The 13,699-nt window shown below is 40.2% G+C and overlaps 1 protein-coding gene and 1 pseudogene across 12 annotated transcripts in view; one reads left to right on the top strand and one right to left on the bottom strand.

Annotated features, from left to right (window-relative positions):
• Positions 1-13,699, bottom strand: part of PRRC2C (proline rich coiled-coil 2C) — a 104,533-nt gene that overhangs the window by 38,770 nt on the left and 52,064 nt on the right. For all 12 annotated transcript variants that reach the window (XR_002481872.1, XM_008056251.1, XM_021711444.1 and 9 more), the window contains 4 exons: positions 10,712-12,961; positions 6,335-6,540; positions 2,947-3,101; positions 1,050-1,878 (listed from right to left, as the gene is read on the bottom strand). Coding sequence is in view for 11 of the 12 variants with exons in the window: in XM_008056251.1 (XP_008054442.1) it covers positions 1,050-1,878; positions 2,947-3,101; positions 6,335-6,540; positions 10,712-12,961 (3,440 nt within the window). In the remaining variant the exon portion in view is untranslated. The remainder of the gene's footprint in view (positions 1-1,049; positions 1,879-2,946; positions 3,102-6,334; positions 6,541-10,711; positions 12,962-13,699) is intronic.
• On the top strand, positions 7,342-8,539 carry LOC103258587 (annotated as a pseudogene).

Raw genomic sequence — 13,699 nt, forward strand, 5'->3', positions numbered from 1 at the left:
ATATCCATATCAATAAGGCTGTTTTGTTTTCTGATCACTGGGGGTTCACTGGAGTGGCACTTTTCACTTCCTTCAAGAACTTTTCCTTTGCATTACAATTTGGCTATCTTGTGCAAAAGGCCTAGTTTCTGGATTATTCTGGCTTTCAACACACCTTTCTTACCAAGCTTAATCATTGCTAGGTTTTGGTTTAATGTGAAAGGTGTGAGACTATTCCCTTCATCTGAACACATATAAGCCACTGTACGGTTATTAACTAGCCTAATTTCAATACTGTTGAATGAGAATAGGGAAGCCAGAGGCAAGGAAGAGAGAAGGGGAAGGGCTGCTCAGTGGAACAGTCAGAACACATATAATAATCACATATTAAGCTTACCATCTTTAAAAAATTTTTTCAAGACATGGTCACACTCTATTGCCCAGGCTGGAATGCAGTGGTGTGACTGTTACTCACTGCAGCCTCATACTCAGGAGGTCCTTTAACTCCAGCCTCTTGAGAGGCCAGGACTATAGGTACTCAGTGAGTACCACCACACCTGACTAAAAAAAAAAAATGGTTTTTGCAGTGACATAATCTCACTATGTTGCCCAGGCTGGTCTCTAACTTCTGACCTCAATCCTCTCCAAGTGCTGGGATTATAAGTATAAGCCACTGTGCCCAAATTTGCTTATTTGGGTGTAGTTCGTTTGTACCAATTACAACAGTAACATAAAAATCATTGTCTAGAGACCACCGTAATAAAATAATAATGAAAATATTTGACATACTGTGAGAATTACCAAAATGTAACACAGAACATGAAGAAAGCACATGTGGTTAGAAAAATGACACTGATAGACTTGGGTTGCCATGAATCTTCAATCTAAAAATGCAGTACCTGCAAAGTGCAATAAAACGGGGGTATGCATGTAAAAGTCCCCTCAAATATTACCTATTTTTTATCAATACAAAATTGTTCCTATAAAAAAAGGATGCTAAACATATTTTAGAAACAATTTTATAGTCCATGCCACCCCTCCCACCCCTCACTTCTCTGCTGCACACTTACATTTCTTGGAAATGTCATTCAGCACAGCTGTCGGAGCCACCTTGTTATCCCATAATTCAGCTGTCAGAGTGCCATGTGATTGTGGGGTCTGGATGGATTTTCCTGTGGCTACATAATCTGTGCCATTAGGAGTCTGAGCTGCAGGTAGCCGAATTGAAGGGGGTGGCTGTTTTGAAGACTGTGCTGTAGTCTGTAGTGGATTCTGGACTGGCTTGTGGGTCTGTGCCTGAGTCTGGGCTGAGGCAGTAGAGGCTAGAGATGGAGTTGGGGCTGGGCCTGGAGCTGAGGCTGGAGCAAGTGGGACTGAGGCAGCTGGGGCTGAGACTGGAGCAGCTGGTGCTGAGATGACAGGGGAAGCTGGCGCAGAGACTGCTGGGGCTGGGGTGGGAGCTGAAGTTGATGCTAGGGCTGAAGCAAGGATGGGAATCGAGGCTGAGGCAAGAATGGGGACAGAGGCTGAGGTTGAAACAGAGGCAAGGATGGGGGTTGGAGCTGGGGTTGAAGCTGAAGAAGTTGTAGCTGTAGCTGAAGCAGAGGCTGAAACTGGAGCTGAGGTTGAGGCTGAAACTGGAACTGAGGTGGAGGTCAGAACTGGAGCTGGGGTGGAGGTCGAAACTGAAGCTGAGGTGGAGGTTGGAACTGGAGCTGAGGCGGAGGCCAGAATTGGAGCTGAGGAGGCTGGAACTGGAGCTGAGGGTGAAGGTGGGGCAGGCGCTGAGGCTGGAGACTGTGCCTGCTGGGTCCCGGTCGCCTGTTTTTTGGCAAATCTTGGAGGAAGCTTAGATGTCTGATTTCTTCCTTTTTCATTTGCATTCTTTTTGTTCCAGACCTTGACAAATTGTTAGGAATCATTTTTGTCAGTAACGCAGTTGAAAGCAGCAGTTCATAAATGTAATTTCTAATAAAACCAATTACTAATTTAGCTCCTTTGCTTTTCAAGATAGGTACTCAGAGTAAAAATGTCAAGGCTGCTATGGCGATGTCAAGATGATGGAGGAGAAAGACAAGTATGTATCCACTGAACAGCCCTTCCCCTGGCCTCCCTATTCTCTGACACTCAACAGTATTGAAATTAGGCCAGATAATAATCATACAGTGGCTTGCATGTGCTCAGATGAAGGAATAGTCTCACACCTTTCACATTAAATCAGAATCTAGCAATGATTCAGCTTAGCAAGAAAGGTGTGTTGAAAGCCAGAATAGCCCAAAAGCTAGGCCTTTTGCACAAGTTAGCCAAACTGTGAATGCAAAGGAAAGATTAAGAACTACTGGGCTCAGGCAATCCTTCCACAATTAAAGTCATTTGGCAGTAAAACCTTCCCTAAGGTGACAAAAGGCTACTTGTGTTCACTCAACTTTTATTTGACAGACATAAACTGGAAGAGTGTGGCTGCCATATCATGCTCTATAAGGTATCTGCACGACTTAAATAAATAGCCTGGGAAAGCACAAGGTTCCAAGAGTTATTTTAAACTCAATAATTAACCTTGATTCATACTGTACATTTAAATGAACTAATTCAGATTACAATAGGAACTTTTATAGGCTAAGAATCTGCAATCTATTGGTTTGTGGTATTTGTGTTCCTTAGATTTCCAAGATAATTTATAAAACCAACTCAACTCTGCTGTGGGGCAGATAAGGTGACCATATAATATGTTGTTAAAGTAAAGAAGTTTGATCAGGCATACAGTGAGCTGCAGTGATTATACATTTGATTTAAAATTTTTACCTTAGCTCTGGTTAAAACAGTTTAAAGTTGTGAAGATGATGGCACCCTCAATATTTGAATAATAAATACAGCCTTGGCTTTACAAGTAGATAAAATTTTGACCTTTTGCTAACATACTTTAGGTAACAATCTAAGTAAAGCAATAAACTGAAGTAAGTTTTAAACCTGTATGACTTGCTCTTCCTTCTTTCGCCTTTCCTCATCTTGTAAACGTTTTTGTTGTTTTTTGGATACCACTTCAGTAAAACCATCATCATTCAAGTTTGACTGGGGATCTTCAACTACTGTTACTTCAGGATGATCATCAATTATAACAACACCTGTGGGAGTGGAAAATGATATGAAAAAATATTTTCTTTTTCTTAAATGAAGATGCACACATTTGGTCCAGTAGTGCTTAAAAAAAAAAAAAAAGACAAGCTAAAGACCTAGTTCTTATAATTTACACTATTTCCCACTTTATATTACGGCCATGCATTGTATAATATCTGAAAAGACTTCACAGACTTATGAAAGTTTCCATACACAAGGTTAAAAATAGAAGTCCTAAAATTATCTGTTTTGAAGGATATAGGTCTTTGGAGGTTTTTTCCTCAAGCAATATGAGAGGTAATGCCTGGGTGGGGGGGTTAAAAAAAAAATCAAAATTATCCTATGATGCAACCTCTATGCCTCAGTCTCAAGTCTGTATATTAAAAATCTACAAAGTACTTTACCTCATTTGCATCTACTCATTCTAAGAGGATGTTTTCCTGTATCAAAAAATGAAATAAGCCCTGAGAAAATAATTTGTTAAGAGGTGACCAGACTTGCCAGTCTTATGATACTTAATTCTTTTACTTTATATAGTTCCTTGTCTACAATGTGCAGTTGTTAAAAACAAATGAAAAATATGTGAAAGTTCCATATGAATGTGAAGCACATAAATGAACATACATCAGAATCACCTAGTTGCTGAATAACTCAAGATCAATTTTCAACTTACTGTCCAATTTAACATTATTATAGCTACTTTAAAATTATCTTATATGTCATTGAGTATAAGATATGTAAATCAATATTTCAATTGATTATTCAATTAAATTAATTCAGGAGATGTGATTTTTAGTTACAAGTATAATGTCTGTACAGTAAGTAACAATATCAAGAAACAGACCAGGCATGGTGGTCCATGCCTGTAATCCCAGCACTTTTGGAGACTGAGGCAGCATTGTTTGAGCCCAGAAGTTTGAGACCAGCCTGGGTAACATAGTAAAACCTCGCCTCTACAAAAAAAAATAAGCCCGGTGTGGTGGTATATGCCTGTATTACCAGTTACTCAGGAAGCTGAGGAGAGTGGATCCCTTCAGCCCAGAAGGACAAGGATGCAGTGAACCCTGATTGTACCATCCACTGCATTCCAGTCTGGGCCACAGAGGGAGACCCTGACTCAAAAAAAAAAAGTAAAGCAATTCAAGTAAATTACCATTTCAAATATATGTTTTAATTAGGAAATACACATAATAAAAATGGTGATTTTTCTTGGGAATGACAGTAACAATTCAGGATGGTGATACTTTTGAGAGATGGTAGAGTTTATGATCAGGAAGAGATTCTATAAACAATTCTTTTTAATTAATACTTAATGTAGAGACTGAGAGAGGAAATGAAAAATGAACAATAAGACTGGCTTTCACTCTTTAGAAACCAATTACTGGCCAGGCATCGTGGCTCACACTTGTAATCCCAGTATTTTGAGAGGCAGAGGCGAAAGGACTGCCATGAGCCTGGGCAACCTGGCAGGACTTTGTTTCTATAATAAGTTTTTAAATTAGCCAGGTATGGTGGTATACACCTATAGTTCCAGCTACTTGGAAGGCTGAGGCGGAAGGATCGCCTGAGCCCAGTGGGTTGAAGCTGTGGTAGCTGTGAGTGTGCCACTACTCTCTAGCCTAGGCAACAACAAAAACCAAACCAAACCAAAATACCATTACTGTTATTCTGTTTTTCTAATAAAAACTAGATTTTAAAAGAAATAATTGATTCTGATTTACTTAAGACACTTCTACTTGTGTTTCAAATCCTTTAAAAACATTGTTAGCTCTGTAAAACAGAGCACATACTCATTTCTATGAGAGGTCTAGGTCAGACATTTCAAAGGATGTCATGGGCACATTATTTCAGACTAGTGGAGAGACTGCATAATAACTCTAAATGCATCTCAGTTTTTTACCTACACTACCTCCAGAGCGATACCATCACTATTTCAACTTCCTTGGTTCACCCAATTACATCAACGTTTATGGAGATCCCAACACTACTTTCAGCTTGTTTCCCATGCCTGTTCTTATCTGATACTTTTTAACCTTGTGGGCTAAAGACATGTTATTTAACCAACATTACCAGGAAAACCTAAAAATAACTAACTCTGAAATATAACTTTAATGAGTTGATATAGCTTAATTTCTATCGTAACTTCAGAAATATAGTTTTTATCTTTTAATATTATACCTTAATCTAATAATATTATGCATTGGGGAATTTTTATTCCAAAAGTGCTTTAAAGAAGAAAAGTTGGTAAAAAAAATATTTGGGGAAATAAGTTTGCCATGTTTTGTGGACTTTTCATAATCTTCACTTGTCATTTTTTCCAAATTCTGTGTTTGGATGAATGCTAATCTCCCTAGGACTTAAAACTTTAGCACTATTTACATTTTGGGCTGGCTGTCCTATGTATTGTTGGATATTTAGTAGTCAGTATCCCTACCAACAAGATGGCAGTAGCACCCTACCTCCAGTTGTGACAACCAAAAACATCTCCAGAAATTGCCAAATATCCTGAGTGCAAAATCACTCCTGTTGAGAATGATCACTCCAAGTAATCTAACTAAAAGTTTCTAAACATGAAAATAACATCAGTTATGTATTTTCCATATAAATTCATATAAATCCTAAAAAGTTCTCAAACTTTAGTGTGCATAAGAATCACCTGGAAAGCTTGTTAAAGCAGACTGCTGCGTCTCACTACCAGAGAGTATGATTTAGCAGGTCTGAGGTAAGGCATGAGAATTTGCATTTCTCATAAATTTCCACATACTACTGATGATCTGGGGACCACACTTGGAGAACCAGTAGATAAGAAATAATGTCCAGAAACGGCCCAAATCATACATATATACACGTATACATATGTACATATATAATATAAAACCATTAAGCAGATTTAAAAACCCTCACCTACATTTCCAATACTGGAATTAAAGTACCTAACTTAACTTTTTCATTACTACCTTGTCCTAACTTACTAATCTCTCAGTTTTATTCAGTCTCATGAGAATGAATGGCAAATAGCCCTATTTCATTATCTTTAATGAAAATTTTATTAAGCATTCAAAGCTATGCTAAAAACTGGTATTATTTCAGTTTAAGCTAAGTTAGTGTTTCATAATCAGCTGCTATGGGTGCCCTGAATATCCAACTCCTTCCTTTTTAGAAAATTTCTTTACTTATGGCATTTATCTTTTAAAATGTAACACAAATAAATGAAATGAAGTGAAAGAATCCTAAGACATACTTGCATAGTTGTTGAGATCAAACTGTGACAGGGCATCCACTTTCTCCTTGGGTTTTTTGGGACCTGGTTTAGGGTCTTCTCTTTTTTTCCCAGTAGAATCTTTGGTGTTCTTCTGTCCTGTGCCATTAGGTGCTCCTTCCTGGTGTGCAGAACTGCCATTGGCAAGATCAACACCAGCGGTGCCTGCAGACTGGTCATCAAATGGCCTACAAAAAAATAACTTGATATATTACTACCTCCACATACCTGAACAAATGAAATATACTTAGTGGTAGTTTCTAAAGTTCAATCTAAGATGTAATAGCACTGGACAGAAGACCCTAACTCTAATATGAAACAAGTCTTAGTGACTTTCACTGAATACAATCTCACTAAAACTGAGCTTCTCAATAAAGTAGCATAGTTCCTTAGAATCCATTCCAGTAATTAAATTCTAGAATTCTAATGGTTCCATGAAGGTTCTTATTGTTTCTTTTTGTCTATCGTATTATAAAGGAGCTAATTAACATTGTTTATAGTAGAAAATCTCTGTGATTCAGGTAAGTTCAAAGTATTCACAAGTTGATGCGCTCCAAAAGTGGGCAGCATATGAAAATACAATTTTAGGACTGGACGCAGTGGCATAGGACTGTAATCTTAGTTGTGTGGGAAGCTGCAGTGGGAGGATAGCTTAGAGTCAGGAGTTCAAGATCAGCCTGGGCAACACAATGAGATCCCATCTCAACACCCACCCCCCCAAATTAACCAGGTATGATGGTGTACACCTGTAGTCCCAGCTATGTGGGAGGCTGAGGTTGGAGAATTGCCTAAGCCCAGGAGGTCAAGGCTGTAGTGAGCGTTGATCCTGCCACTGCACTCCAGTCTCGGCCACAGAATGAGATTCTGACTCAAAAAACCAACCAAACAAAACACAATTTAAAGAAGCATTCTAAGTTTACACTACGCATTATTTTAAAAGTTCAATCAGGCCTTTGTCCTTTGCCCGTGCCCACCACAGCCTGTTTGCGATGACTGACCGGAGTCCGCGAATCTTCTGCACGGAGCCCGTCCAGACTGCCCCGACCTCAGCTTTATATCCTTTGAAAATACTAAGAATAATACCCCTGCATCAGTTATTATTAGAGCCAATCACCTGCCAAGCCTGGAACAGGGATTGTACCCAGATTGCCCTTAGCCCCAACAATCATGAAGTGCACATCTATAAGAAAAATGGGAGCCAGTGGTTGAAAGCTCATGAACTCAAGGAGCACAAAGGACACATTACAGGTATTGACTGGGCTCCCAAGAGCAACCGCATCGTCACTTGTGGAACAGACTGCAACGCCTATGCCTGGAGTCAGAAAGATGGTGTCTGGAAGCCAACCTTGGTGATTCTGAGAATTGCACAGCCACTTTTGTGAAGTGGTCCCCCCCTAGAAAACAAATTTGCTGTGGGAAGTAGAGCACAACTCATTTCTGTTTGTTACTTCGAGACTGAAAATGACTGGTGGGTAAGCAAGCACATAAAAAAGCCAATTCTATCCACAGTCCTCAGCTTGGATTGGCATCCCAACAATGTATTGCTGGCAGAAGGATCATGTGAATTCAAATGCAGTGTTTTCTGCCTACATTAAAGAAGTGGATGAGAAGCCAGCACACCATGGGGCAGCAAGATGTCTTTTGGTCAGCTGATGTCAGAGTTTGGTGGCCGTGGCCCTGGTGGCTGGGTCCATGGGGTCAGCTTCTCTGCCAGTGGAAGCCACCAGGCCTGGGTCAGTCATGACAGCACTGTGTCTGTTGCTGATGCCTCAAAAAGTGTGCAGGTCTCAACTCTGAAGACAGAATTCCTGCCACTCCTGAGTGTATCGTCTGTCTTGGAGAATAGTGTTGTAGCTGCTGGACGTGACTGCTGCCTAATGCTCTTTAACTATGATGACCACGGCTGCTTGACTTTTGTCTCCAAGTTAGACACTCCAAAGCAGAGCACCTAGTGCAACATGTCTGCCACGGAATGCTTCTGTAATATGGACAAGAGCCACGACTGAGGACTGCAATCCAGCCTTGGAGATACTGCACCAGAATAGCATCAGCATCACTCAAGTATCTACTTATGAGGTGGACAAGCAAGACTGTCATAAATTTTGCACTACTGGTATTGACGGAGCCATGACCGTTTGGGATTTCAAGACCTTGGAGTCTTCCATCCAGAGCCTCCGGATAATGTGAAGCTGAGTGAACTCTGCCATCCAGCATGACAAACTGACTGACTGCAGCGCTGCCATTTGCATGATGGGGAGAACAATCAGCCTAGAGGAAACACTGAAAACACATATCACGCCAATGTGTGGTTTCATTTGAACATAAAATTGGTGAAAGTGTTGGTTTTATATAAGCAGAAGTGATTTTTGTTTTTTTGCTATTTCATTCCATTTGCTGTTTCATTCCGGAAAACTGTCACACTAACTTAAAAGGGTGAGGGAGATATGTAAATTGTCCGCTAGAAAATTCAATAAAAATACCAAATGTGGGGGGGGGAAGTTAAGTTAGATTTACACACTGATATAAGCATACCAAAAAAACTTTTAACATACAAACCAAATGTATGTCTACGGTTTTTATTTCCCAACATAAAAATTCTCGGGTTTGGGGATTAAAAAAAAATTTCCAGGTGAAAATAGAACATGGGAAATGGGTTTACTAATTTTCATCTTAGACTATAGTATTACTCAAGATAAAAACTTACCAAATGCCTGGCTGTGATCTCAAATATTTGAAGAATAAATTCGTTTCTTCTACATGGGACTCTTTAACAAAATATTTACTTTAAGCATAATTGATCACTGTTATTTCTGAAAGTTTCTGTTCAGTCTTTTGTTTATCCTGATTGTCTTGGTCTTTAAAAGGGACATTCAAATTCTAAGTTAAACTGGTCCTCAGGAAACACAACTGGTCATACTATTTTCCTGGAATCTTTTCTAAATTATCTGGAAAAGCAAAAATATTTTCCCTAATGCTATGGTTTGAATGTATCCCTCAAAAGTTTATGTGTTGGAAGCTTAGTTCCCAATGCAGCAGTGGTGAGAAGGGAGATCTTTGGGAGACTGGGTCATGAGTGTTTTGGCCTTGTGAATGAATGAATCCATTTAAGGATTAGTAGGTTATGAAGGGGGTGGGTGATCTGAAGAATGCATATGTTTCTTCTACATGGAACTTTTAAAGACATTTATTTTAACTCTAATCAATTCTCAGGCTGCAACTGGCCTAAAAATAGGGCACACTATAGTAATAGTTGCTTCCCGCATACCAGTGTTATGTGCAACACAAATATCATATTAATAATCTTCACATATTTAGTCCTATTTTTTCCCCTCATTTTACTGGTGAGGAAGCAATGGGGAAGCAAACAGAAAGTAACAGCCTAGATTTGAACCTAGGCACTCTGAATCTTAACTGCTGCTTTATAATATTTTCTAATACTATACAAATCAATACTAATTTATTATAACCAACACTTTACTATTTAAAATAAGTCAAGTTTAGCATAATCTAGAAAATTTATTTTTTAAAAAAATCCATTGCCATGGCAATGATGTTACTGCTGGCCTTGGTGGTTACAGATTTGTTTTCTGGGCCCCTCTCTAGATGTTGGACCAGTCACTGTATATTCACAACTTAAGAGGGAAATAATTTATCCTTAAGGTTCAACAGTAATAAAGCAAATGGTTACAATATATACTAATTTAGATCTCAGAGGACATATGTGCAGCACCAGAGTTTTGCAAGCGGAAACTAAGACAGACAAGATGTCTACTCATCAGCAATAAATCATCAGCAATAAAATGACTTCGCAAATGAGAACACTGTACATGTCCCTCGCTAGGTACACAGATTTCCCCAAAGCTACAAGTTCCCGAGGGAACTCCTCTGAAGAATCCAACTTAGTAGGCAAAAATTCCTTACACTTTGATAACAGGAAAAAGCATTTGAGAACAATGTTTTGGTCCTTCACCTAGTGGCTCCTTGCATAATTCAACCAAGAAGTTTACTCTCACGTTATTTAAAGATGCCAAAGTAGGCCGGGTGTGGTGGCTAAAGCTTGTAATTTCAGCACTTTGGGAGGCTGAGGTGAGGTGCCTGAGCCCACAGGTTCAAGAACAGCATGGGCAACTTGGTGAGATCTCATCTCTACAATAAATCAAAAAATTAGCAGGGCATGGGAGCATGCACCTGTAGTTCCGGCTACTTAGAGGGCGGAGGCGGAAGGACTGCCTGCGCTCAGCAGGTCGATGCAGGGGGTGGCTCTGAGTGTGCTACTGCACCCCAGCCTGGGGACAAAGTGAGACTACAACTCAAAAAAAAAAGGTACCAAAGTAATTATGTCTAAAACAAAGTACTCACCCTCTCTTTCCACTTTTTGGTGGTGGGCCACTTCTCCTTTCATTTCTAGGACCTGAGAAATTTCTTCCTGATTTGGGTGGGCCATTGTTGCCCCGTCGATTCTGGCGATCTACTGGTCTCTGACTAGAAAAACTCCTCTTTGCTATTTCCCGTTTTGGAGGTAAAACATTCTCTCCAGCCTTTGCAACTGTTTGTGCACTCAAGTCAGCATTTTTTTTTTCATCCCTCTCTCGCCTCTCATTGAAATCACTGCTTTCAGAAGCTGTTTCCCATTCTTCATTGGCCTGATCTGAAGAGTTCTGATTAGATAAATCTGGTGTCTTATTCCCAGAAATATCCCCAACAGTATTAACTGGTTCTTGAGCCACATTATTAATGGTGCCATTTGTGGGCACTGCTACCTCATTTGTTTTAGAAGCAGCTTCCCTCTCTCTTAGCCGCCTAAATCGAGGAGGCTTGTCTTGTCTTGGTGGTCGGGTAGGACGCTGCCTTCGAGGCCTGTCTCTAGCTGGGTCAAATTTTCGCTCAAATTTTGGAGGCCGTTTATCTGCTGGTATAGGAATAAACTGCTCATGTCTTCTTGGTGGTTCTCCATCTTCTGGTTTAGGAGCTTCTGCCTGCCTTGGGTTCCACTGATTGTCCCGATAAGCAGGTCTTCGCAAAGTGGAAGGGCGTGATGGACGGCCTCCCGGATCCCTTCCACCACGTCTGAATGTGCCCCCCCCTCGGCCTCTCCTTGTAGGTTCTCCTTTAGGAAGGAAGCCTGGTTTAGATTTATCATCATCTCTCATGTAAGGCTTTTCTACTGGTCTGTTATCTATTCGGATATGATTATCAGGCTTAAAAGAAGATTGAGGCTTTATAGGTTTTTTGTTTTCAGACCGTTCCTCTCTTTTGGGAAGTTTGCCTTTACTTAAACTATCCTTGTCACTTGCGCTTTCATGAATTTCACTGTCTGTGTCAGTCTCTGAACCCCGCTGCCTTCTTCTTTTGGGGACAACTTCAAAATCAGAGCTCTCACTACGTGTTTCGCTTTCTTCTCGCTGTCTGAGAGGCCCTGAGGATACATGCTCTGTTCTCGGCTTATTGTCTCTATACTGAGGATAATCTCGAGTGTGCCCTCTACCACCCCTGCCACGTCCCCCATAAGAACCTCTATAACTTCGACCTCTGGAGTAATATTCACCTCGGCCTCGACCTCTGTATCCTTGATCTGGAAACCAATCTCTATCTCTAGCTTCTTTCCAATAGGTCCTAGGAGGTAAAGTTGATTCTTTTTTAACTGCTGGTCTTGAATCTGGTCGGGGCCTCTCTATAACAGGGTCTTTGCTTGTGACTTTCTCAGGTTGTTTATCTTCTTTAATTGTTGGTGCTGTGACAGTTTGCTGGTTTACAGTTTTAACTGCAGGCTCTACTTGAACACTACTTATAGGTTCCAGAGACTTATCAGTATCCTGAGATGGTTTATGAGCCAAAGTTGAAGCTTCTGTTGAAGGAAATTTCTCTGGTTCTGGCTGAACTGGTGGTGAAACTGACTGTGGCTGAATAGGTGCTGGAGGAGATGGGGGTAGAGAAGTAAGATCCTTCTTTTCTGTCTTTTCGGGTTTTACAACTTTTTCAGTGACCTTCTCGACCTTTTCTCCTTCTTTCTCCTTTCTTTGCTCCCGTTCCTCTTTCATGTCTCTAAGCACAGGTTTTTTGATGGGACCTGATCTTCTCACAGGTCTATCATTACCTTCTTCCCTTCTGTTGGAGCTTGGCCGTGGGCCCCAGCGAGTTTCTGATTTAGATTTATATACTTTTTCAGGTTTTGGTCCTTCAGAAGATCGTATAAAGCCTTCCTTTTTTGGTTTCTCCTCTAACCTTTCTGCTGGTTCCTTTGCATCGACGCACCTGCTAGTTACTTTAGGAATGCTTGCAGAGGCCTCGTTTCTCTGCTCCTCTGGTTTTTGAGTATGGTTAGATCCATGAGAAACACTTCTTTTCCGTGCAGGCTGATTGTCTACAACTGAAATCCGCTCTTCTTGAGGAATGGCTAAGGCTTTTTGATCAGGTGCTTCAAAACAAGCAGACTGATTATTTGTGTCAGTATGGTGAGGTCTAATGTCTTCCACAGATCTGCTTAAAATCTTTTGTTCTTCTGTCTCATTTGATTCTCTGACAAAGTCGGATTTTGGATGAACATCCAACTGACTATGTTCTAGAGGATAAGCAGTAGTAATCTGTTCCTGCTCCAATGCAGCTTCAGGCCTATGATGATGAGAACGCAAAGGTATAACCAACAAAGCATGTTTTTCCACATGTAAGTAAACAGCAACATTAGCTCACCAATTTGAATATAAAATAAAGAGCATCTTTCTCTCTTTATAAGAAGTTTAGTGCAGAATATTCACAATAGCCAAAAGGTAGAAACAGCCTAAATATCCAACTACAACTGAAAGAATAAAGAAAATGTGATATACGAGGAGGGACCCCAAAACAACCAGAATCTATTTATAAAAAACTGCGTTATGGAAGGCTGAGGCAGAAAGTCGATGCTGGGGTGACCATGAGTGAGTCACTGCACTCTAGCCTGGGCGACAGCATGAGACTCTGACTCAAAAAAAAGAAAAAAACAAAAACAAAAAAAAACTGTTATTTACTCTTACATGTTTAAACTTCAGTCACTTTCAAAGTACTCTCTGTTTGATGCAATACACCCATTGAGATACTTTCTACTGCTCAAAACAGTTTTTGAACTTGTCAATTTTGATGTCTTTTAGTGTTTCTGCCATTTTATTGGTCTCACCTCTTCCGCAACAGCAAAACATTTCTCTTTGAGGACTTTTTTCATCCAGAGAAACAACAAAAAAAAAGTTGCTTGGGAAAAGGAAGGGTGGAGCATGGAGGTTGTTCTATTTTTGGTCAAAAACTGAATACTCAGTGTGGTATGGACAGGTGCACTTGTAAATCACCCATCATGAAATGGGCTAATGCATGGCAAGAATC

The sequence above is a fragment of the Carlito syrichta genome, unplaced genomic scaffold, assembly GCF_000164805.1.
Source record: "Carlito syrichta isolate Samal-C Ts95f unplaced genomic scaffold, Tarsius_syrichta-2.0.1 Scaffold302299, whole genome shotgun sequence".
Classification (NCBI taxonomy): domain Eukaryota; kingdom Metazoa; phylum Chordata; class Mammalia; order Primates; family Tarsiidae; genus Carlito; species Carlito syrichta.